Raw genomic sequence first — 26,771 nt, forward strand, 5'->3', positions numbered from 1 at the left:
GTTGATATTCTATCTAAAGCTCTTTAAGAACTTTTTTAAATGTTATTTTTCCTTGCTCTTTTGAGGCATAATTGACAAATAAAAATGGTATATATTTGAGGCGTAAAGCATGGTGATTTGATATACGTTTGCATTGCGAAATGGTTACTGTGCATCGAGCTAATTAACATATCTGTCACCTTGCCAGTCACCATTTCTTCATATGTGTATCTTAGCAGATTTCAAGGATACTCTACGTTATAATGAACTGTCGTCATCATGCTGTCATTTAGATTCCCCAGAACTTACTTATCTTAAAACTGAAAGTTTGTGTCCTTTGACCAACATTATCTCGTTTTTCCCTGTCCCACAATTTCTCTAAAGCTCTTAGTCTAGAGTTTTCCCTTCTCCCCTCCTTTTTCCCCATTTATTTGTTGAAGAAGCTGGGCCTTGTGTCCTAGAGTTTCCCCCTTTCTGGATTTCCTTGATGGCATCCTCAACATTTGGTTACCTTGGGGTGCAGTTGGTACAGGCATTATTTAAAGCATCTGACTCAGGGCACACAGAGAACAATAAGATAGGTTCCTTGCCCTCGAGAAGCTTGAGAGGAGACAGGTCATTACACCTGGTGTGAAAAGTGTCCTAGGGAGTTTTAAATAAGCTTAAAGGAAAGGCTAAGGTGGGAGGACTGGGAGGGGAAAATGGGCAACCAGAAGATTTCAGAGAGAAAGCTTTGAGTTCTGAGGACAAGTGGAGAACAGCTTTCCTGGTGGCCAGGTCAGCACATGCAAAGGCACTGAGGCTGGAAATAATACTTCCAAGAGTCCCTCTCCTTGTTCAGCCCCTGCCTGTGAGCCTTGTTATCCTCCTATCTTTCATTGGATGTTGCTTATTTGAAAAGGTCCAGATTCTTCATCGTTGGAATGTTTTCAGTAGATTTGATTAAAAGAGTGTCTTTTATTTTTCTTCTGTTTCTTCATCAGCTCCATAACTGTAGTTTTGAATGTCTCCCTTGACCTTGAGATTCTCTTTTTCGGTAGCTTACTCCCGTTTGGGTTCCTTTACATTCTCCCGTAGGCCCCTAGTGAGCCCTTTCCATCCATCTCCTGGCCAGAGGTGCCAGCAGACTTTTTAAGGAGCAGAGTCAATGAACACTGCAGAGAGAAGGGAGACGGGGCAGACGGCAGGGCAGCGGGAACCACCGAGTTTTTCCCCTAAAGGAGCGCTTGAAAGCCTCATGGTCCAGAGCCTCATTCTGGGATGGCAGGTCTTTCCTACCTGCCTGGGAACATGCAGCCAGCTGCTGCTCATCTGAGGCAAATGAGCAGTAATTAGCATGTAATAAGCGCAGTTTCCTGCACACAGCCCTCCTGGCCCCTGTGCTCAGTGGCCCAGTGACAGCAGCAGGCCTGTTCGCCTCTCTGAGGCCCCCCTCCCTCCTCCGAAAGCAAGCCGTGGTTCTCCCCTGGCCCAGAAGCTGCATTGCCTGCCGGTGAAATGGCCATGGGCTTCACCCAGGGAAGCCCAATACACTGTAAAGGCTCCTGCGGGTTAGTTATTAACCCGCAGTGCACTCTGAGAGCCCCTTCCACAGCATTTCTCTGGCTGTAGTCCTTTGATTGCTCCTGTTTGCTGGGGCCGAAGTCACCTGCCCAGTGAGTTGCAGTCTGTATTAGGTGGCAGCGACAGTGGCCGGTCAGAGTCCAGGGAGGGGCCCAGGCTGGCTTGGGACTGGCCCCAGTTCTCGCACACAGGCTGGCAGTGGCAGATCTCGTGGGTATTCGAGGGAGAGAGTGAGAAGAGGGGATCTGGATGTGGGATGTTCCAGTGGGAGAGCGGGGAATCCAAGGTCGAAAGTGTTTGTTCAGGATGCTTCAGTATTCTACATAGGATGTCTTTTGCTTTGAAGTCCAGAAGCTTTTAGCTTTGTTCTAAAAGCTGTGACAGATAGTTCCTCTTCATTAAAGAGGCTCCTGAAGAAGAATGCAAAAATTACGTGCTGTCTTCTGAAAGGAAAAGAAGAATTACCTGTACTTGGGTTACTGTAACATGTCATTTATCTTATTAACTCACTTCAGGGGATGAGCACTTCCACACAGATGAGTTTTCCAGAGAGCAGCAGTTCTTTCCGTTTACTGACAAGACCTGTTTTATAACAGCTATTTCATTTATTCATTAAAAACAACAAAAAATGATGCAAATGAACTTATTTACAAAACAGAAACAGACTCAGACTTAGAAAACAAACTGATGGTTACCAGAGGGGAAGGCGGGGAGGGATAAATTAGGAGGTTGGGATTAACATATTCGCACTATTATATATAAAATAGATAATCAACAAGGACCTACTGTATAGCACAGGGAACTCTACTCAATACTCTGTAATAACCTACGTGGGAAGTAGAATTTGAAAAAGAACAGATATATGTATAACTAAATCACTTTGCTGTACACCTGAAACTAACACAACATTGTAAATCAACTGTACTCCAATATAAAGTAAACATTTTAAAACAACACAAAACAAAAACACAGCAGAATGCAAGATCAAACTACAGAAACAGAGAGATCATCTAGTGCGTGTAAGGCACCATGCGAGGAATATGAAATGATCAAAAATGTGGGCCCTGCGTCTAAGGAGCTCATTTGCTGTGGGGTGTGGGATTGTCCTTGAATCGTCCTGCACGTCTCCTGGCCCCCAGCTTTGCCTTGGTAGCCCAGGGTCAGCGTGCTGAGGATGTCAAGGTTAAAAGACCCCCCCACCCCCACCCGCCATGGTTCCAGGCCTCCCCACCTGGATAATCAGGTGGGCTGTGTATCACGTTCCAGCCTTCACCTCGTCGTTGCTTTACTTCCTGGCTCTGCCGGCACACACCTGCGACTCTACACCAGGATCACTGGGCATGGGGGGAGGGTCCCCGTCATCAGAATGTGGTGCCACGTGCAGCTAAGTTGGAGAACCAGTGCTCTGCAGGGTCACGTGCTTTACGTGTGTGTAGTGTTTTAGGTTGAGACGGAGCTTTCGCCTTTTGTGGCTTAATGTAATCCCACTCGTAGCACCTCTTTGAGAGAATTGTGGGCGTTCCAGTTTTATCGCAAGTTCAGCAGCAGGGTTTCTGCCCAGCTAGTAAATGTGGGTTTCTTCCCACAGCTGGTAAATGACAGGACCACACCTTAAGCCCTTTTCGGGCTCTGAGTTCACTTCTCCCCAGTTCTTCCCCAGGGCTGTCACCCTAGTGGTGCTCGAGCTGCCGCACCCTCACTCCTCACACTTCACTTCTTGCCTGGGTACCTTTGCTGTGTATTCCCTTTCTTCTTTATCTCATAAGAGTCCAGTCGTCTTTGAGGACCCATGTCAGATGTGACCATGTTTGTGAAGCTTGTCCTGAGCCCCCGCCCCTCCCACCCACCCTGCTCCTCCTGTGTCGTATTCCCTCTCCTGCCTGGGAAGCTGCAGGGCGTCGTGCCTTGCCTGGGACCTAGTACATTTCATGTCATAGTAGTTATTCATGTAGTAATTGGAGTAATAACTAACATTGCTGACTTCTTGTTTTGCAAATGTTTTTCTTTTTATTTTGGTGAAATACAAATAACAACAAAGTTTAACCATTTCGTACATTCACAGTGTTAGGCAACCATCATTACTATCTAGCTCCAGAGCGTTTTCGTGACCCCTGGATGCATTAAGCAGTCATTCTCCATTCTCCCCTCTTCCCAGCCTCTGGCAACCACTAATCTGTTTTCTGTCTCTGGATTTGCCAACTCGAGATATTTCAGGTAAGTGGAATCATATAGAATGTGTGGCCTTTTGTGCCTGGTTTTCACGCAGCATAATGTTTTCAAAATATATTGACCATTTACATTATGATTTAAGCACTTTACTGGCTTAACTCATTGACTCCTCACAACCCTATGCGTTAGATAGTTCCTATTAACATCCTCATCATACAGATAAAGAGATTGAGGCACAGAGAGGGTAAGCAACATGCTAGAGCACACACAGCACTTAAATGCTCTTGGTCCCTCCGCTGTCCTGCTGGTGTCTGTTCTTCCTGCTCTTGACCTTGATCTTTAGAGATTAGAGGTATAAACTCAACCTATGAAGTTGAATTTGAAGGACAAAAACAAAATTCAAGACAGAATTAATCTACAGCAAAAGAACAAACTATGATGCATCTCCAGGAGCATAAACCTCCAGAGGTACCCCACAAGGACTGCAGAACAGAATTAGTGGGGGAGGGGGTGGATTCTACAGTGAAAGTTCTTGGCTTAGTTGGAGTGGTCAGTTTTGTTACAGATTTCTCACGAGTGTCAGAGGTCCAGTAGGGATTATATGTCTAGTATCGGAAGCCTGCTAATGTTCCAGGATCATAGACATGTTGAGGAATGAGTCTTAAGAACTCCTGAAAGGTAGAGGGGATCCCAACTAGAAGATTTCTTACAAAAGTGGAGCTTACTATGTGCCAGACATAGTTCTGAGCGCTTCTCGTATACTTAAACTCAGTTAATTCTCACAAAAAGTTTACAAGGTAGCCACTGCCCTGTTGCACAGATGAGGAAACAGGTGCAGGACAGTTTAATGTCCCCTCCATGGCCTTGCCACTAGAATGTGGTGGACCCGGGAAGTGTGGTTCCAGCATCCATGGTCTTCATCTTTGTTTTTTTAATCTTCATTTTCTGGTTTTGATTATAACATACCTTTCCTGGAGCAGTGAGAACAGAGCAGCCTAGTTGCTTGAATAGGAAGGAAAAAAGGGGAAAACGATGAGAAAAATATCGGTTTTATAAAAAAGAAATGTTACGCTGTCATTAGTAGTTCTGTACTTTTTAAAATTTTTATTTATTGTTTTGAATTTATTTATCTTTGGCTGCATTGGATCTTTGTTGCTGTGCGTGGGCTTTCTCCAGTTGCAGTGAACAGGGGCTACTCTTGGTTGCTGTGTGTGGGCTTCTCATTGTGGTGGCTTCTCTTGTTGCGGAGCACGGACTCTGGGCGCACAGGCTTCAGTAGTCGTGGCTCGCGGGCTTTAGAGAGCAGGCTCAGTAGTTGTGGCGCACAGGCTTAGTTGCTCAGTGGCCTGTGGGATCTTCCCAGACCAGGGCTCGAACCCGTGTCCCCTGCATTGACAGGCAGATTCTTAACCACTGTGCCACCAGGGAAGCCCTGTACTTTTTAAAAAAATTAAAGCATACCTCTTTATTTTAGAATTTTTAGGAATTGTCGATTAAAACGTACAAAATAAAAATCATATAATACCTCCAGTAAGACATCACCACCTCATAACACTTTGGTGGTGTCCCTACCACCTTTTTGCTGAGGATGGCTAAAGAAGTTTCTTTCAACAAAAATTCGATCGTGCTCTGTATGCTTTTTTTTTTTTAATTGTGGTAAAACGTGTTCTTAATCTTTACACTCTACTACCTCTTATATTTGAAGAAAAGCTTGAGGCAATCTGGACCTTGCTGGGGGAAGGAGAAATCTTATCCTTGCAGCCTAGGGAGCAGCTGCTCCCTGGTATAGGAGCGTCTGAAATGGCTGTGGTGTGAGAAGGCCCATTACTGGGAACTTATGGCTCATGCCGAACCAAGGTTGGCCACAGGTTTTGATATCCTGCTGAGAATGTGGGGCCTTCACGTGCGTTCTTAGTCTTCATCTCACTTGACCCTTGCCGTGGTCCTCACTGCTCAGCAGTGCCGTGCCTCATCCCCATCTGGCTGGGAAGGTGGCTGAGCCCAGACAGGTGTATTTGCTCTTTTGACCCTTGGGAGCTCTGCCGCCTCGTTTTGCTTCTCAGATCGCCTTAATCGCAGGCAGAATGGCTTGGGCACCATCAGAGCCGGACAGCTGAAGCCTTGCAGGGGTTGGCTGGAGGGAGAGCTGGATTTCCATTGGGGAGGGCTTCAGGGGAGGTGTCTGCGGGGTTGATTTTGACATTGAGTGATGGGGGATTGGCAGTCCAGGTGGAAGAACGGCGTGACCAGCCTTACTGAGGAGGGTACAAGGAAGATGTGTCTGGGAAACAGAATGCAGCTCAGGGGATGCTGAAGCGGGGGAGATGGGAAGGGAGGCTAGGACCACTGGACGCTTGGAGTTTGGCTCGGGGGTGGTTGAAGGTAGAGTCAGACTAAGGCTGTTAGCTGCATTGCGGGTCTGAACTAGGGTGGTGCTGGCCATGGACAGAGGGGCGGATGCAATGGAGTCTGAGGACATGGAATCCGATGGATTTGGTGGCTGGATTTAGCAGTGGGATAGATGGGAAGCCAAGCCGTGATCCCCCCATTTTGTGCATGGCAGGTTGGTGGGGTTGAGAACCTGGGGGTGGAGGGGCAGTGGGAAGGGGCCCTAGTACTGGGCTTGCTGGGTCCTTGGTTTTTTTCAAGTTTGCAAATGTAAGGTTTTTTTTTTTGCATTTTGTTTCTTTAAGAGGACCACCAAATGGTATAAATTCAAGGTGCCATAAAGCCTGGATTTACTCCTGGTTGTATTTTAGTTGAGGCCAGTGTGAGGGCCCAGTGGGTCAGACACTTGGAGAGGAGTGTGGTAAGAGTTTCAGTGCAAGTCACACTCATGGGGCCAGCTATGAGGCCAAGACGGAGAGGAACAGATGCTGCCAGCCATAGACTTGTAGAAGCTTGTTCTCGGCCAGGCTTTGGGCTGGGTCATCCCACACAGTCCCCGAGCACAGGTGCTAGGGTTCCTGTCACCATTGTATACGTGAGCAAAGGAAGGCAGCCTGAGCTCTTGCCCCTCTGCTCTATTGCCTCCCAAACCTGGTTGGCCTTGATATCTTCAAGGAAGAGTGAATAACAAGAAACACGGGCATTTATTGAGGGCCTCCTATTGGCACAGAACCACGCTAGGGGCCAGGTGGATACAAGACTGAGTCAAGGATGCATCTCTTTCCTCAGGTAACTGCTATTTAGTGAGAAGATGTGTCTTTTGCATTGGCAGAGAAAGCTGCGGGTTTTACTTGCTTTTACCCACTTTTACCCAGTTTTCTCACTTAAGGAGGAAGAGCCAGGGCAAGAGACAGGAAAAAAATCCCCCAGTGGTCCACCCTGCTTCTCAGAGGACACTGCAGTCCAGAGCTCTGGGATGACTGTGGCTGCACATATTAGGTGCAGAAACTGGTATCTGGAACATGGGACCCAGGGAGGAAAGCAGGGTTTGAGTAATTCATTGAAAACCATGGCTCTGAATCCCAGTGCAGGTTATTTTTATCTCAAACGTTTGTCTCAAAGCTTTATAGTTTATCCACAGAAGATGGCATGAGAAGGGTGATGAAGACATGTCTATACTGTGTGGCCCAAGGTGAATTTTAAAACCCGTCTTTCTGTATTCACGGGCATCATGCCTAGTGAAATAAGCCTTACACAAAAGAGTACCTTTCTGGATGATTCCATTTCTGTGCGGTTTCAGAACTGGCAAAACTAATCTGAGGAAGAAACAATTCAGAATAGGTGTTGCTTCTGAGGGAGTGGGGACGGCCAGGGATTGACTGGGAAGGGGCACCCAGGATCTGGGGCGAGAGGAATGTGCTGAACGGTACAGGGGTGTGGGTTACACAAATGTTGCCATCTGTCAGAAGGGAACAGCTCAGATTTGCACATTTAGATGTAAGTGAATGTACCACCATCCCCGCAAAAGAAGTGTGAGAAAATTAATGGAGGGCGGGGGAAGGAAGGAGTAGAGGAAAAGATGACATAGAATGTTGATCATTGTTAAGGCTGAGTGACAGGTGTTTACTATACTATTATGTTTACTTCGCATTTATTGAAATTGACCCTGAAAAAGAGTTTTAAAAGCAAGAGCGCACTAGGTTATCTTTGTTGATTTCGCCTCCTGCCAGGAATTCAGCCTGTTTGGTGTCCTCTGGGGAAAATGCCCTCGGTGGGCAGTGCGGCTGGTCCCAGTTGCCCCCGGCTATGGGCTCTCCAGACATGCTTACTTTTTGCCTTGTCTGTGGCTCTGAACTTTGGCTTCCTCCCCGGGCACCTGCCACCTCCCCTGTCCTTTTGTCCTCTGTCCTTTTGCTTCGGGAATAGACCCTCCCCTTTTGTGACTTTGACCGTCCCACGCCACCCACACCTGGTGCTTCTCATGGACTCCTCCTCTGCTGAGTCCAGGTCTTTGTCAGCTGTGAGTGAATCCACAAAGGCGCATTCACTTGGGCCTCATTTCCCAGCCACTTAGGGCTGTGAAGTGCTGCTTGCGTGCCTTTGTTCAGCCGTCGAGATCTGTGGAGTGGAGGGACGCCAGCCCCACGTCCCACCTGGCTGTAAAAGAGTACATGCTCCATTTACATATAGAACTTCAAGACAGGCGCAGCCAATCTGTAGCCCCTTAGGGAGGGCGGGAGGGAGGGACATTGGGAAGAGGCACACAGGGCTTCCAGGAGGCTGGGAACTTTCTGTGTTTTGACCTGGGTGGTGGTTGCATAGCTATGGTCACTTCTGATAATTCCTAGAGTTGTACACGTGGGACCTGTGCAGTTTTGTCTGTGTATGTCATGTTCCATTTAGAAAGTAGACTAGAGGTCCGTACAAGGCTTTAAAAAATTCCCGCATTTCACATAAAGAAATTCGAATTTTGTAGCTTTCTTGAAAAACTGGAAGTCTGATAGCACAGTCTGAATTCCAAGTAGTTGACTAGATCTGTGTGGTGACTGACCCCCATTCACTTGTGTATACCATCCTGCAGGAACCCCCTGGACTGGGTGGCACCTGCATAACCCCATACAGGGTTTCCTCCTACTTTTACATTCCCTACGTCCCTGAGAAAGTGTGGGGGTTGGGGTTCAATGCCTGGATTAGAGTCAGTCTTGTAGGAATACCTTTTGACATGGATTTGAAGTCCTTGGGTGCTGAGGTCTCCTCTTGTGTGTGAAGCCACCACAGGCGAGTTAGTTCTTCTTGAACTGGGGGAAGTTGGGGTTCGCTTACGACCAATCCATAGCAGTTAGAAATGTTGAGGAGTTACTGCATTTGTACCTAGGTGTTTAGTTCTGTAAATTATTTCCTATTTGTGTCTTCTACTTTAAAGTAACATTCCATAATACTAGTTAATGCTTTTACCTTGCTTGGTATTCAGCTGTTGCTTTTTTTTTTTTAAATAAATTTATTTATTTATTAATTTTTCTTTTTGGCTGCATTGGGTCTTCGTTGCTGCGCGCAGACTTTCTCTAGTTGTGGCGAGCGGGGGCTACTCTTCGTCGCAGTGAGCGGGCTTCTCATTGCGGTGGCTTCTCTTGTTGCAGAGCACAGGCTGTAGGTGCACGGGCTTCAGTAGTTGTGGCACGTGGGCTCGGTAGTTGTGGCTCGCGGGCTCTAGAGCACAGGCTCAGTAGTTGTGGTGCACGGGCTTAGCTGCTCTGCGGCATGTGGGATCTTCCCTTCCCTGACCAGGGCTCTAACCCGTGTCTCCTGCATTGGCAGGCGGATTCTTAACCACTGTGCCACCAGGGAAGTCCTCAGCTGTTGCTTTTGAAAATGCATATATGATTGGAACATTTTCTCTTTAGTTCATGAGTAAGGAAGGGCTCACATTCTGTGTGGTGAACTTGCAGTCGAGATTCTTCTCACTGTAGCTCACACGAACCACAAACCACATACCTCAGGGAGATAATCTTGACAGTGCTGTCTCTACAGATCCAAACCTATGGAGAGGCTGTAGGCATCACACCCTCCTTTTCTTCTTCTGAATGGGTTATTCTCTGCCTTCTTCTGGCAGGAGACTTTTTTAAGACTACTGACTCACCAAAGGAAAAAGAGAGAAAAGAATGAAAAAATCAAAGGCCACCTATAAAAAGACAGCTTTGTTTGTATACCCCTCCATCAGGTGCGTGGACGGTGGTGCCTCAGTTATAGTTTTATGACCCTAACAGCCAAGCTCACCAGAGACAAGGTTAAAAGTTTTATGTGCTTTTCCACTCATTAACCTTTTTTGAAAATCTTCTATGCACAGAGCCAAGTAAATTAAGCCCTGAAATTCTGTGCCTTAGCAGTTGGTGTGATCACTAAAAGTGCTAAAATGCAGGCTAATTTGCTAGCTGTGTTCATTGTTCATCCTTATGGAATCCCAGCCAGGGTGGGACTTGAGGAATTTGGGATCTAAGACTGGGCTGTGGCTCGAGGAGTATCCAGGCTGTTGGGGACATGTCTCACCATCAGCTCCCGGGGAGTGCCGTGCAGAGTGTCTACGGGCCGCCACCCAGCACAGGCTCTGGATCCCTAGAGGGACATGGTGGGAAGTTCCCAGGGCTTGGTCCAAGGTCCTAGGCACAGCCGTGACCATGCTGGATGGGGTCCTCTGTGTATATTTTCATCCCACCCTCGCCGTTGCTTGGTGGGATGCGTGCTGTGGTTATGTCCATTTCACAGGCCAGAAACAGGCTTGGAAAGGTTAACAGGCTTGGGAAGGTTCAGGGGCTTAGTGGGGGTCACGCTGACTCTGAGTGGTGGAGCCCAGATTCAAAACTGGTCCTAACTTGAAGCTGTGTCCCTCCCGGTACTAGTCAGATCGGGATGCCGTAACAGAGGACCATGGTCTAGGTGGCTTCAATGACAGAAATTGGTCTTCTCGCAGTTCTGGAGGCTGGAATTTCCAGATCGAGGTGCCGGCAGAGTCATGTTCTCTGAGGCCTCCTTGGCTTGTAGATGGCCGCTCTCTTGCTGCCCCTCCTCCCTCTGTCTTCAGATGTTCTTTTCTGTGTGCATTCTTGTCTGTGTGTGTGACCTAATCTCTCTCTTTATAAGGACACCAGTCATAGGATAGGGTCTGCTCCAATGAACTCATTTTAACTTAATTACCTGTTTAATTACCTCTGTCTCCAATTATAGCCACATTTGGAAGCATTGGGGGGTTAGGTCTTGAACATATGAATTTTGGGGAGACACAGTTCATCTCATAACACTCCCCGGTCACTCCACCTCTGTAAAGCTCATCTTCTGGGAGTGATATGCTACCTAGAATGAGGCCATCTGCATCCACGGACCTGCCCTATGGGTGAACCCTGGGGCCAAGCCCTGTTAAATTCATCATTTCATTTCGTGTAATCCTCAGACATCCCTACCAGGTAAGATGTTTCCTGACACCAATCTCAGCCTAAGCTGGGTACCAGAGCTGGGACTCAGATCCCTGCCACACTGATCCCAGAGTCCACGCCTTCAGCCACTGCATCATGGGGTGTGTTGTGACACCCAGAAATTTCAGAGCTGTAAAGGGCTCCACAGAGAAAAAGGGAATGGTCATTATAGGACCTAGTAATTTAGGGAAGTATGTGAGGTAGCACTGACCTGCCTTACTTTGCAAATTTAGTCGTGTTCCTAAGTTGCAGGATGGGTGGGGGCAGTCGTCCACCCGAAATTAGTTCTTTCTGTTCATGTTTCTTGGCTGGGTTTCCTGGGAGTTCGTTGCATATTTATTTATATGGAGTTATTTCCTTTCAGAATTACACGGAGGGGGAATCTGCAATCTGGCAGCAAAAAGTAATTTGGTAGTTTATTTTCAGGGCTGCCCTTCTTCCAGCAGCTTGTTTCAAACTCAGCCTCTGGCACAAAGGCATCCATCATTTTAATTGCATGTTACTGTTTAGCCAGGCACAAATTTGTTTCATTTTCTTTTTCCTTTCTCCTGTGGTTTTTTTTCTTTCTTTCTTTCTTTTTTTTTTTTTTTCCTTTTCTGAACCCCCTTTTTAAAAAGCCAAAAATATTTGCTCAAACCAAGCACTTTTTATAGTCAAGGAGTTTTTAACACTGAAATTTTTCGTATTGCCTATTTGGTTCTTAACCATTTCATAGCAGAAATGCTAGGCTGGTCTTTTTCTTTCCTATTCAAGTAACATAATGCATTTGTCGCGAGATAGTCCTAAGAAAGAAAATTGTATTGGTCTCAGGGTCAGAAGGCTGGTGTTCTATTCCTGGCCTTGTATTGGTTGCCTGACCTGCCTCTGGCCTCGTTTTTCCCCATCTGTAAAATGAGGGACTTGAATGAGCCGATTTCTGGACCATCCCTGTGTTCCTCTTTGGTAACTCGGATGCCGAGAAGGGTTCTGTATGGGACCCTTGTCACCATGGCTGTCTGGAGTTTGGCCGAGGAGCTTGTCCTGTCCCATATCACATGTTTGTATTCTGCTGGGCCGCAGATGGTGGTACTTTAGTTCAAGATTAAGAATCAACCCCAGGGACTTCCCTGGTGGCACAGTGGTTAAGAATCCACCTGCCAATGCAGGGGACACGGCTTTGAACCCTGGTCCGGGAAGATCCCACATGCTGCAGAGCAACTAGGCCCATGAGCCACAACTACTGAGCCCATACGCCACAACTACTGAAGCCCGCGTGCCTAGAGGCCATGCTTTGCAACAAGAGAAACCACCGCAATGAGAAGCCCGCGCACTGCAACGAAGAGTAGCCCCCACTCGCCACAACTAGAGGAAGCCTGCGCCCAGCAACAAAGACCCAGTGCAGCCAAAAATAAATAAATAGATTAGAAAAGAGAAAAAGAATCAACGCTGTATCCCTCAGAAACGTTCTAAGGGATAAAAATCATTGTTCCCTTGAAATTAGGTAGAATGTGAACCTTGGTGTCCAAAGCTTAAAAAATTAGCTTTTACTGCTGCTCATACTTTTTTTCTTGCTGTAAAAGTATGTTATTTGTGTCTGCAAAATTGGGCACAAAGTATAGCAGTGCAGCCCCTTTGTAAGCGGCACCGAAGACTGGGGGTGGGGATGAAATGTGACCTAAGGTCCATAGTAGGTATTGAGTTGAATCTGGACGGACGTCTGTATATTGTATTTTGTTTTAGTGACATGGCAGAAAATTAGCTGTTACTGGCTTGGAGTCACCTTCTGCATCGCATAGCACCATCACCTTCCCTGCGGACAAAGGTTTCTCTTCCCAGCCACTGGCTTGGATGCTCGAAGGCAAGGCTCAGGCCAGACCATGCTGACACCCTCCAACCTTCAACTCCTTTGTAGTTTGTGAGGTTTTCATTAAGTTTTATGGAAAATTTCAAATACACAAGTTGAGACAACTCGTATGACTCATCATACAACAGTAGGATGAAACTGTCATGTACACAACACCCATATATTATTTTTTTCTCTGGAGTATTTTAAAGCAACTCCCAAACAACTTATCATTTCACCTGTTAACACCTAAATGGGTAGCTCTCTCTCTCTCTATCTATATATATCTATTCACCACCCCGTTATCACACTCAGCAAAATGAACAATGATTCCTTAATGTCGTCTGATACAAAGTCCTTGTTCACCTTTCCCTCGCCATCCCCAAAATCTTTTTGTGGACGGTGGTTGGCTTGTTTGAATCAGGAGCCAACTGCAGACGACAGGCTGCATTTGGTCAATAATGTCTTTTAAGTGTCTTTGAATCCATAATAGTCCTCTCCCTCCTTTTCAGTGCAATTTATTGAGTTCTGAATATGCAGCTGGTAAATGTAGAGCAAGGCAGCCTCAGACATTTCAGCCCTTGATTTTAATGTCTTTCTCCTAAGCAGAGTTTGTGGCCTCTGAAGAACAGTGTTTTGGTTTGTCGATCCTTTTTTTTTTAAGAATGAATATATGTATTATTCTAATTCCTCGTCTCCAAGCAGATGGTACCTAAGTTAGCATCACTCTAAGCAACGTTTTTTAAAGTTATGAAAAACTTTTACATACTAAATCTTTTATAAAGTGCGCACACATGCCACGCACATGTGTTATATCTGTGTACCTATATGGTTTTCATTCTGGTTATCTATTGAATAACAAATTCCCCCAGTGCTTAGTGGCTTAAAACAACAATCATTTATCGTAGTTCATGGGTTCTGTTGATCAAGAACCCATTGAGGGGCCAAGAGGGGAATAAAGACACAGACCTACTAGAGAATGGACTTGAGGATACGGGGAGGGGGAAGGGTAAGCTGGGATGAAGTGAGAGAGTGGCATGGACATATATACACTACCAAATGTAAAATAGATAGCTAGTGGGAAGCAGCCGCATAGCACAGGGAGATCAGCTCTGTGCTTTGTGACCACCTAGAGGGGTGGGATAGGGAGAGTGGGAGGGAGGGAGACACAAGAGGGAAGAGATATGGGGACATATGTATATGTATAACTGATTCACTTTGTTATAAAGCAGAAACTAACACACCATTGTAATGCAATTATACTTCAATAAAGATGTTAAAAAAAAAAAACCCATTGAGGTGGGGCTCAGCTAGGATTTTCTTTTGCTTTTCATGGCGTCAAGCAGGATCACCCAGGAGTACTTAGTTGCAAGATTGGCTGGTGTAGAGGGTCCATGATGGCTGCACTCACATCTGGCACCTTGACAGGGATGGCTGGAGGCTGGGCTCACCTGGGACAGTTGAGAGGGACATCTGCTCATGGCCTCTTCAGCATGGTAGTCTTAGGGTAGTTGGATTTTTCACATGGTGGCTGGCTCTTCCCACAGAGCAAGCATCCCAAGAGAACTGTCACTCACCTTGGAAATCACAGAATATCACTAATGCCATATTCTGTTTGGTTGAAGCAGCGCCAGCCTCTTCCATATGCAAGGGAAAAAGAAAAAGACCTTGCAGCCATTTTTTTAGTGGCCACAGTTTAAAAGATTAACACAAAAATTAACCCTGTAGGTACTTGCCACCAGGGACCTTTTAAGTCCCCATGTACTTGCTTCTCTTTTGATGTAAGGTGGAGGGCACTGGGATGGAAAGCCCCTGCCTTAGAGGTCATTCAGCGCAGTCTCCTGCCCCCATCCCATTCTCTAGGGCTTCGAGTGGACTCAGTTGGGCAGAGAGTACTGTGACTGGTTCATGACTCACCTAGCTTAATAATAAAGGTGAGGAGAGGCTCGCAATCCAGAATTCTAAGAGTCATTTGTCCAATGGACCTTTGTGTTAGGGAGGTTGTCTGATATTTTTGTCCTGGTCTGTAGGGATCGCATATGAAAATGTGCCTGATACTAGCTACCCCGAAATTAAAGAGTATTCAACATGCGCTGTTTTAGTGTTTCTTATTGAGAGTGGGAGGTATAATATTTGAAGTGTTGGGTGAAACCAGTTTTCAGGTCTGATTCTCCAGGATCAAGTAGCTTTAGTATCCAGACTTCATTCAGCATCTTGAGGATTGAAAGGGAACCCCTCCCTTCAACTAACCGCTGAGTCACATGTGTTAGGCATGCTTGGAAGGAGCTATAGGGAGACAGAAACCGAAGTCATTAGGAGATGTTAGGTATTCCACACGGATTGAAAGAAGGTTCATAGGCTCATGGCCGTTGGGACCATTTAATTCTCACAGCAGAAACAAATGAGAGCTTTGACTCTTTGCTGAGATATAAATACAGTTTGGCCTGAAGATGGTTTATCAGCCTGGAACAGGGGCTGATCAGTAGTTAATTAATAATGCAACACGAAGTCTCAGTGTTTTAGATTGGTCTCTCCACCAGTTGAAGCCAGTGTGGTGCTCTGTTCTGGACCCCTTAAGCCTACAACCTGCCCACCCAGACCTCATGTTGCACGTGGAGAGCCCCACGCCCCTGGTTGAAAGCAAACCCTGGTCGTCACTGCCTCCTTTCACTGACTCACATACCAAGATGACTTTCTTCTAAGATTGTTCTCACTTCCTTGTTGATCAAAATCAAGGGAAGTTGTTTCTGTAAATTTTCTTTTTAATTAATTTGTTTTATTTTTGGCTGCGTTGGTTCTTTGTTGCTGCACGTGGGCTTTTTCTCTAGTTGCGGCAAGTGGGGGCTACTCTTCGTTGCGGTGCGTGGGCTTCTCATTGCGGTGGCTTCTCTTGTTGCAGAGCACGGGCTCTAGGCATGCGGGCTTCAGTAGTTGTGGTGCCCGGGCTCAGTAGTTGTGGCTCACGGGCTCTAGAGCTCAGGCTCGGTAGTTGCGGCACACGGGCTAGGTTGCTCCACAGCATGTGGGATCTTCCCGGACCAGGGCTCGAACCCATGTCCCCTGCAGATTCTTAACCACTGCGCCACCAGGGAAGTCCCCAAGGGCAGTTGTTTTTGCTGCGTCCTCTGAGTTCTAAGAGGTTGTTAGCCAGGCAAATCAGGAAATTAATCACATGTGCCCTGTTTTACCAGAATTGAATTTCCAGGAGCTGCCCAGCCTGTGGATGTCCCCCACGCACCGTGTCTTGACTTCTGTGTCAGTATGTGAGCAAATCAACTACTTTGCGTTCTGCCACAGCTTCCCTGCCCTCCAGACAAAACTGGAATTGCCCCCACCCCACCCCACCATGAGATCTATTTGTGTCGGACCATGTGGCCCTGTATCCCAGCTGTAGCCGAGGCCACATGTGAAGTAGGCTCTCAGCAGCCATGTGTTGAATTGGGCTTAAGAAACATTTCTTCTTTGCTGGACATGGCTCATGTGTTTGGAGCCAAAGAGGTGAATGAGCTGACCAGAGATGCAGCGGGATGAGGTGGAAAGAACTCCACCTGTCTAAGAATCCGGAAGGTGGGGTCCTGATTCTAGGTCTGCTACTTGTAAGCAATATGAACTTGGTCACGTAATCTCTCTGAGGGTCAGGCTCCTTCTCTGTAAAATGGGGTCGTGGAACCTTTGTAAACATGGAGATCCTCTTCAACTGGGAGGTGGAATTTATAAGCTGGAGAGCCTGGCCTTCAGTCCAGCAGAGTAGGGATACTTCTGCACAGTCTTTGCATCAGTAGATTCCAGTTTTGAGTCACCAGGTCTTGCCGATGGCTGAGATGCTATTTCTCACTCATGATGACGTTTCAAGGTAACTTTATTGGGTAAGTTCAGATATTTGTCTTTACGACGTCCTGGTGTAAACAGTTTATATTTCTTTGTGATGACTTAGTAGTGATGGCAATGGGGACAGAGACCCCTGGGCCACTTTATGTGCGTGTAACAGAGAGCTAGTTTCCTGCTAAGGCTCAGAGAAAACTAGCAAGTTATCAAGTTGCGGGGTGGGGTTAGGAACTAGTAACTCACCATGAATTAGAACTTCCTAGAAACACTTGAAAGATACCTTGAGGTAGGTGCCTTCTGGGAACCGCTGGCCAGGAAGCCCACCGATGAGAACAGGTAGAGTTCCCGGAGCTGTTTAAACAGGGGTGTTTACGAACTTGGAAAGGAAGGAGTTGATCTCCAGGGACCAACAGGGATTTACCAAAAATACCAAAGCCTCGTTAGCCTCAGTGTTTCTTTAAATGGCATTACTAGATCACAGACTTCCTGTATCTCAGTTTTTGTTCGGCATTTGGCAAAAAGTACGTCGTGTTATTCCTGTGGGCACGCGAGAGAAATAAGGTTCGGACGAAAGTGATAATAATTCCTTTGTGTGTATAGGACACCGCAGTTTACAGTGCACGCTCATTTGCTTTCTTGCTTTTTTATTAACATAATGACTTAGCAAGGTGGATGGGGCGGAGGAGAGTACCCCATTTTTCAGATGGAGAGGCTGAGTCTCAGGGTGGGGCTTGCCTAGGGTCACCGTCATATTGCTAGAAAAGAAACAGAGCTGGTTTTCCAACCCAACATTTTTTTAAAAATAAATTTATTTTTATTTATTTACTTTTGGCTGCATTGGGTCTTTGTTGTTGCGCGCGGGCTTTCTCTATTTGCAGCGAGCGGGGGCTACTCTTCGTTGCAGTGCACGGGCTTCTCGTTGCGGTGGCTTCTCTTGTTGTGGAGCGTGGGCTCTAGGCGTGCGGGCTTCAGTAGTTGTGGCGTGCGGGCTCAGTGGTTGTGGCTCGCGGGCTTAGTTGCTCCCGGCATGTGGGATCTTCCCAGACCAGGGCTCGAACCCAATTCCCCTGCATTGGCAGACGGATTCTTAACCACTGCGCCACCAGGGAAGCCCCCAACCCAACATTTTTGCCTCTGAGAGTTACAGGGCATGGCCCCCCCATGGTAAAACTGTGTGCATTTATAACCAGGCTGTGGCCACCATCAGATGGGTGCCTTACTACTGTAGAAATAAAGACACGGCCCCTCCCCCACCCCATACCCTCCACCCCTCACCCCTTCCTGATTATCAGATTTCCCATATGTTGCAAAACTAAGATCAATAAGTGGTATATGGGATAACAAGCAAGGGGGTTAACCTTTTAATAATGTTCTTAAAAGGATAGATTGTGGGCCAATTTAAATAAGATGACATTTAATTGGAGCAAATGCAAAAGTCTGCACTTAGGTTTCAAACCATCGCCACACTTATTTTGGTTATTTTTTAACCCATGTATAAAAATCCAGAACTTGATAATATTTCGTAGAAGGCATAGCATTTTCATCAGCCAAAAGGGCAGGCCACAGTGTGGTATGGTTTTCAAAACACCAGTGTTCTAGACTGCTTTAGAACAGACAGGGAGTCGGGAACGGGAGATGGTAGTACCAGGGTTCTCCATCCAGGTCCCAGCTGGCTGTAGAGAATTCCCAATGAAGATGAACCAGGAAGATCAGACTTGTGCAAAGTGGGTTGTTTGAAGACTGTCTTGGGAGCTGAGGATTCTCCTAAACCCGCATCAGCAGTTATGTTTCGAGCTTTAGAATGTCGAATGATAAAGAAGCAAAGACGAACAGGACAGGGTGCCGCCAACAGGAAGTTTAGTGATGATGATTGTCACTTGAAAGTGGCCATGGGGATTGGCTTGTTGCAGGTGGGGATAGCAATGGGGGTGTAGGGGAGGAGGACACCTAGGCAAAGGAATGACACAGGCAACACTGTAGGGGTGGGACCTGCTGTCTGTGGTGAGTGGGCGGCGTGGTTGGAGAACACGTTTGCCTGGAGCCCAGGGTACATGTGAGGCCTGTGGGAGGGAGAAGGAGTATTGGGTTGGGCGGCATAGATTATGCAGAATCCCTAGCACCAGGCCAGGAAGCCTGCGCTTCATCCTCTGGTGGATGTTTCTGTGCAGAAAAGTGACTGAGATGAGGGCTGTGTTGTATGAGGACCATTCCGGCAAACACAAGGAAGATGGCCTTTAGGAGGGAGACGCTAGAGGTAGTTGGACCACTCGGGGGCTGTTGCTGAGGTCCGTATATGAGGTGATGTGGCCTGAGCCACAATGGAGAGGAAAGAGAGAGCCTTCTGAAGACGGATGCAGAGGGGCGTGCCATCTGATGGATGTGGAACTGGTGGATGGAAGAGAGCCTCGTGTGCCTGCAAGCCTCCTGAAATCCTTTCTCTGCCCAGATGTCATGCTTTCCAACTAGGATGTATACGCTTGACTAGCACTTGCTCACACAGCTTATTTCCTCCTTTCAAACCTACCTGGGATGCACGGCATCTCATGCTATTGAGACTAATGAGATTTGGACGGATTGGCTTCTATCTTCTTTGTTCTTCCAGGACCACAGTCGACCTATTACATTGCAAGGGGGTCAGGTTACAGTAAGACGTTGCCAGTTGCATCTATCTAAGAGGGTCAGGCTGGTTCATTTATCTGGGGGACAGTTAAGACATCCGCTGTCCAGCAGTCTTCCTTATCGGGACCGTGTCTGGGAACCAGTAAATAGGCAAAATCAGAACCTCTGACTGGCTAACAAAGATTTCACGATGTCCATACCTTTCCCTGCTGGCTGGCTGCCTGACCCAGTCTTTAACCGGCGACTCTGTACTCTTACTTTACACATGATTTTCATGCACGTGGTTATTTTTAGCTCCTCTCAGATCAGAAGGAGCTGCTCTAGAGAGACATACTGTCTCCAAACCACTGGTTGCTGGTCCCTGTAAAAAATGATGTGCTGAGACGGGAGGAAGAAAAACTAGGCAACGTGGATGTAAGAACTCGAGGGTAGAGCTCTCTAGATCCTGCTGTGTTTGGGAACAGCTCTCCATACGTGTCTTGTAGTTGGTAGACTTCAGGATGGTGATGGGGACTTTGTAAGGTTTTACAATGAGTATATTCTGTTTGGGAAGGCAGGGAGGTAAGTGGTGTTGCTACTTATGGGCTCGGGTCTTAAGCTGTTTAGGACGACGTTGCTCCGCAAGAAGGACTTGTTCTTCTGTAGCTTCCTGTAGCTGCTCCCTTCCAGACTTTGGGACCCCAGCATACCCCAATGCCTAGAGGGTGGCGGGCATTTGATGAGCAGTTGGTAAATATCTGTTGAATGAATGAATGAATGGATTCATCACAGAGGGGGAGACCCAGTTAACGATGAGGCAACAAGGAGCAGCTTCCATTCTTGTCACATTAACAGATGTCCTGGTGTAATCACTAGACAGCACTTCATGTAATAGCCGCGAAATTGTGTTTAGGTAAATGGCCTTGGAAGTCGAGCACAGTTCCCTAGATGCTTGTTCATGGAAAACTTGATTTGAAAAGATTTTAGTGAGTGTATTCTCATTTTTAGCCCTGCCCATTGTGAAATATCAGTCTGTTTTTCGTGCTTTGGCATGGCCCATCCAGAAGATTTGTTTCCTGGCCCCATCCATCCCCCATGCACATATCCGCATCCATCCACACATCCGTCCATCCATCCAGCCAGCCAGCCAGCCAGCCAGCCAGCCAGCCAGCCAGCCAGCAAACACATTTGTGGAGTGCCTGCGTTTTGGGGATGGAGGGAAGAGAGAATGGTATCCAGGTGAACACAGCTGGTCTCTGCCCTTGGGAGTGCTCAGTCTGAAGCAGGAATAAGACAGGAACATGGGCAGCTATGGTGCAGTGGGATAAGTGTGTATGTAATGAAGGCATGGGCCTGCTTGTGGGAACCCAGAAGAGGGGCACTTACTGCCCTGGAGCGGACGGAGAGAGTAGAGCTGGGGAAGCTGCCGAAGGAGGGAATGTCTGGACCAGTAAGCCCGAGATGACAGCTTGTGGGCTGCTAGGGGCTGCCCCGAGTCAGATGTCCTGGCTGGCAGTGCAGACGAGTTATCTGGAACCTTCTCAGTTTTGAGAATGGACACTCTGTGAGCTGGGAGGCATGAAAGATGGTTGATTCATGGGCTGTGGTCTTGACCCTCCTATCTTCAACCTGCCTTTAACTCCCTGCGACCTCTGTTTCAAGGACCCTTCTGTTCATTCCAGCCCTCATAATTTCACCAGATTCTTTTTAGAGCAGGAAAGGGCCATTGGGAATTCTCTTTTCCAGCAGAAAAGACCAAAGAGCATACTTGGAGGGAGGAAGGTGAGTGGGGGGAAGTGTTTATAGGTGAGTAAAAATAGTGTCTTCTATCCACCAGACCCTGCTGTATGCCACCCCCAAGTCCAGCTGAGTGAGGGTCTGTCAGCAGAGGAGCCAGTCTGGCATTGGCAGAAGGGACTCACTGCCCCTAGAAAGGTTCTTTTCCTAACCGCCACCTTGAGCTCATTCTAAATTAAGAGCCACTTTAGAAAGACATCAGAAAAGTAAAATTTGGAATGACCTAGACAGAAACTTGGGCTAACCTCCCTCATTTTACATGTGGGGAACTGTGCTTTTTCAGTTCATACTCTGAGAGTGTTAAAATTACATACCTGGATGGTAAGCCCTGAACCAAAATAGACCCAGGTGGGGAGCAGGTTGGATTTGGGGTCATTTGAGTTTTGGTGGCCCTGTATATTCAGGGCGCCATGGCCACGTCTGATTTGCAGCTGCAGGGGAAGTCCAGGATGACCGTATGGTTTGGGGGAAATTATGAATTGCTTAAGGTTGGAGTTAATGGTGTATCTGGGACTAGAGCACAGGTCTCTTGCTTTCTCCCAGCGCAGTTCTTTCTGCCACATCCTGCTGCTAAAGCTTTACTCTAACTATTTTTTTCCCACTAGGAAACCCACTAATGAAGCATTGGCACCGTGATAATAGGTGTTGCATGGGGCCAATAGCACTGGATAGTAATTGGAAGAAATACATCCAGAAGATGGATTGTTATGGGCAAGGAGGAAGAGTGCCAGAATTGTGATTTTTTTTTTTTTTTTGAAATTGTATTTGCTGCCTAACAACTGCCAAAAGACCAGTGTTAAAAAAAAACTTGGGAAGAAAACCATCTATAGTTTCTCCATGCTAACACAGCTGTTTTAGTTTTTGCCAATTTCCTGTTTTTATCAAGTAGTCCATGTACAGTGCATATGTATTTTTATGTAGTTGGGATGACAGCTTTCTATTAACAGAGTTAAGTACTGTGTTTACTTAACGTTTCTCATAAGAATTTTCCATATTTCGGTCTCATCTTCATAATTCTTTTTGGTTATGGCCGAATAGTATTCTGGAGTGCTGGTGGGCCCCAGTGCTGTGTTCTGTGATTGGAGTTTCAGTTGTTCTTCTTTTTGCCCTCCCGTGCTCCTGCCTATTTCTCCAGTAGATTAATTTATAGAGAACAGCACTGCACGTCAAGTCTTCTGCTTCTGTTGAATTGGTGCCTTCAGAGGAGTATTTCCAGGAAGGAAAGAGACTGTAATTCATTGATGTAGTTTTGATTGTTTTTTTGCTATTGTTGTTTATTTGTATAACGTCAGTACAGATGTACACATAAAACAAAGGTACAGTTTAATGAACTACTAGAAGGTAGACAGACACCCTTGGACCACTACCCACGTCAAAAGCTGGAGCCCTGCCAGCCAGCCAGAAGTCCACTGTTGCCCCCTCCCTGTGCCCCCTCCAGGCCCCAAGAGCAACGACGGCTCTGACTTTATTACAGTCACTTCTTTACTATCTTTCCAAGTTTGCTCACCCAAGTGTGCATCCCTAGATATTTCAAGTTAAGTTATCCTTTTTTAAAAAAATGTCTTTTAAAGCTCTTTTAATCTGTAGGTGTTCCCTCCACCTCTTCTCTTCCCTATAGTCTGTTGGTTGAAGAAACTAGGTCATTTGTCCTGAGGAGCTTCTAGAATTTTCCACAGGCTGGATCTCACCAATTGCAGTCCCATGTAGTTTAGAACATTCCTCTGCATTTCCTACAGTTGGCAGTTGGGTCTGGTGGTTGAATCAGTCCCAGGGTTGATTTTTTTTTTTTCCCCTGTGGAAAGAGAGGTGTGGGGAGCAAGATTATATCTTGGGTGGTGGGACGTTCTTCATGGCGAGGTACATAATGGTTGTCTGTCTGTCTCCTGTTGCGATGTTAGTAGCCACTGGCATCCAATGCTTAGAGCCTGCCATTCATTAGAAGTTGCAAAATTGTGATACTGCAGTTCTGTTGTTCCTTCTTCATTTATTTGCTGGAATACTACTATAAAGAAAAACTTGGCCTCTCTACTATTTTTAATTGTTTATTTATAGAGATTCACATACCATACAGTTCACCTATCTGAAGCATGCAATCTAGTGGTCTTTAGTATTTTCGTAGAGTTGTGCATCAATCACCACAATTAATTTTAGAACATTTCATTAACCTCCAAAAAATCCTACTCATCTTCACTGTCACCCCGCAAACCTGGCAGCCCTAAGCAATTACTAATCTAATTTCTGTCTGTAGATTTACTGTTCTGGACATTTCAAATAATATGTGGTCATTTGTCACCAAGTTCTTTCACTTAGTATAATGTTTTCAGTATCCATTGATGTTGTAGCATGTATCAGAACTTTATTCCTTTTTATGGCCAAATAATATTCCATTGTATGGATGTACTGCGTTTTGTTTATCCATTCATCAGTTGATAGACATTTGGGTTGCTTCCACTTTTTGGCTATTAGGAATAATGCTGCTGTGAACATTTTTGTACCAGTTTCTGTGTGAGCTTAATGTTTTCATTTTTCTTGGATATTTACCTGGAAGTGTCATTGCTGGGTCAAATGGTAACTCTAGGTTTAACCATTTAAGAAACTGCCAGACTGTTTCCTAAATCAGCTACACAATTTGACATTCCTGTCAGCAGTATAAGAGGGTTCTATTTTCTCCAACATTGGTTATCTGTCTTTTTTATTATAGCCCTCCTAGTGGGTGTGAAGTGTCTGATTGTGGTTTTGATTTGCATTTCCCTGATGAGTAATGATGTTGAGCATCTTTTCATATGCTTATTGGCTGTTTTTCTATCTTTGGAGAACCATGTATCTATCTATCTATCTATCTATCTATCTATCTCTATTTCCTTGACCTAATTTTTAATTGAATATATGTCTTTTTATTATTGAGTTGTAATAATTCTTTGTATGTTCTAGATAGAAGTCCCTTGTCAGAAGTATGATTTGTAAAATTTTCTCCCATTCAGGGTTGTCTTTGTACTTTCTTGATATCTTGGTGTTCTTTGAAGCATAAAAGTTTTACATTTTTGATGATGTCCAGCTTGTTTTTTCTTTTGTTGCTTGCACTTTTGGTGTTTTATCTAGGAAACTGTTGCCTAATCCAAGGTCATGAAGATTTGTGTGTGTGTTTTATTCTGAGTTTTGTAGTCTTAACTCTTACATTTAGGTCTTTGATTCATTTTGAGTTAATTTTTGTATATGTTGTCATCCGCTCTTTGGTTACCCAGTGCTACAGCTAAAGGCAGGATCAATGCTTGATTTTTTTCCCATTTATTTACCATTTATCATAATAAGTCATTGGTTCCCTAATCATCCTATGAAGTTGTAGTTTGGGGGGTTTTTCTTGTCATTATGTATGTATGCTTAGATTTCATCATGAGTTTGTATTATAATAAAAATAATTACGTTTTAAAAAATTTGTGTACTGTGACACATGTATGCAATAGAGAGAGAAAAGTGATTTTGTGGTTTGTTTTTTTCTTTTTTTAATCTTGTTTCTTATCCAGTTGTCACATCCTAAATTTTCATCTACCCAATTGTCTTCCAGAAACATGCCAAAGGCCAGGATTTGTTTGATCAGATTGTGTACCACTTGGACCTGGTGGAAACAGATTACTTTGGCCTCCAGTTCCTTGACTCTGCCCAGGCTGCGGTATGTATGCCTTTGATTCCTTACAGGATGGATTGGCTTTTCATGCTAATCACAGATCCACAGTTGCTAGAAATTGGTAGAGAAAAACAGGAGTAAAACTGTGATATTGTTGCAGTAAGGAGCATGGGGATGGAGGTGCTGGCACCCATGTGAGATGATGCATCCGTGGTGCCCCACCCTGGAGATGGCCAGTACCTGCGAAAGGAAGAGGAAGATGTGTTCCTGTTACACATGGGGATGCACTAGGGGAACCTTTCCAAGCATAGGGATGCAGTGTGGGCACATCTCTAGAGTAGGTAGAGAGAAGAAATATCATTATAGAAATTCTTTTAAGGATGCTGCTTGTATTTAACCAGCAGAAGAGGCTGTGCTACCCTCCTCTCCTGGACTCTTGCCAGGTGTAGCAAGCAGGTGCTGTGAGCACAGCTGAATTGCAGCCGGGCTTAGTGGGCTCAGGGGCTGGGCAGTCGGAGCGGGTCTTGGCATTGCTCGAGAACCATCTTGCAGCCTCCAGCAGGTTGCATTAGGTCAGCAAAGACTTCCCCTGCTTTGCCTGAGACAGAACTGTGTGCAGTGGAGGTGCTCAAGTACGTGAACTCGACACAGCTCAGAACCACTCTTTCATTTATTTTAATTTCTTTATTTATTTTATAACTGACCTACAGTACTATGTTAGTTCCTGTTACACAATGTAGTAATTCAGTATTTCTGTACATTTCTAAATGATCACCCTGAAAGCCTATTTACTACCCGTCACCGTACAGAGATATTACCTTATTACTGACTGTATTCTCCACACTGTACATTTCATACCTGTGACTCACTTATTTTGCAACTACTAGATGTTTGTATGTCTTAATCTCCCTCACCTATTTCTATCTCCCTCCTTCCCCCCCCGGCAACCACCTGTTTGTTCTCTGTATCTGTAACTCTGTTTCTGTTTTGTAATGTTTGTTCATTTGTTCTGTTTCTTAGATTCCACGTATAAGTGATATCATACCATGTTTGTCTTTCACTATCTGACTTATTTCACTTAGCATAATACCCTCTAGGTCCCTCCATGTTGTCACAAATGGCAAGATTTCATTTTTTTTTATGCATGAGTAATATTCCATTGCGTATGTATTATAGATACCACATCTTCTTTATCCATTCATCTATTGATGGGCACTTGGGTTGCTTCCATATCTTGGCTATTGTAAGTAACAGTGCAACGAACATAGGGGTGCATATATCTTTTCTAATTAGTGTTTTTTTCCTTTGGATAAATATCTGGGAGTGGAAGTGCTGGATCATATAGTAGTTCTATTTTTAATTTTTTGAGGAACCTCCATACAGTTTTCCATAGTGGCTGCATCAATTTACATTCCTACCAACAGTGCATGAGGGTTTCCTTTTCTCCACATCCTCGCCAATACTTGTTATTTGTTGTGTTTTTGATAATAGCCATTCTGACAGGTGTGAGGTGATAGATACCTTGTTGTGGTTTAGATTTGCATTTTCCTGATGTTTAGTGATATTGAGCATCTTCTCGTGTTTCTGTTGGCCATCTGTATGTCTTCTTTGGGAAAGTGTCTATTCAGATCCTCTGCCCATTTTTAAATAGGATTGTTTGGGTTTTTTGATGTTGAGTTGTATGAGGTCTTTGTATATTTTGGATATTAACCCCTTATCAGATGTATCGTTTGCAAAGATTTTCTCCTGGTCAGTAGGTGGCATTTTCATTTTGCTGATAGTTGTCTTCACTGTGCAAAAGCTTTTTAGTTTGGTGTAGTCCCATTTGTTTATTTTTGCTTTTGTTTCCCTTGCCTGAGGGAGACATATACAAAAAATATTACTAAGACCACTGTCAAAGAGCATACTGCCTATGTTTTCTTCTAGAAGTTTTATGATTTCAGGTCTTACATTTAGGTCTTTTATCTATTTTGAATTTATTTTTGTGCATAGTGTGAGATAGAAGTCCAATTTGATTCTTCTGCATGTAGCTGTCCAGATCTCC

The 26,771-nt window shown here is 45.4% G+C and overlaps 1 protein-coding gene across 3 annotated transcripts in view; it reads left to right on the forward strand.

Annotated features, from left to right (window-relative positions):
- EPB41L4B (erythrocyte membrane protein band 4.1 like 4B) overlaps positions 1-26,771 on the forward strand; it is a 143,663-nt gene that overhangs the window by 14,205 nt on the left and 102,687 nt on the right. For all 3 annotated transcript variants that reach the window (XM_060014360.1, XM_060014359.1, XM_060014361.1), the window contains exon 2: positions 24,668-24,772. In XM_060014360.1, the coding sequence (XP_059870343.1) occupies positions 24,668-24,772 (105 nt within the window). The remainder of the gene's footprint in view (positions 1-24,667; positions 24,773-26,771) is intronic.

This window comes from Delphinus delphis, chromosome 6 (assembly GCF_949987515.2).
Source record: "Delphinus delphis chromosome 6, mDelDel1.2, whole genome shotgun sequence".
In the NCBI taxonomy this organism is placed as follows: domain Eukaryota; kingdom Metazoa; phylum Chordata; class Mammalia; order Artiodactyla; family Delphinidae; genus Delphinus; species Delphinus delphis.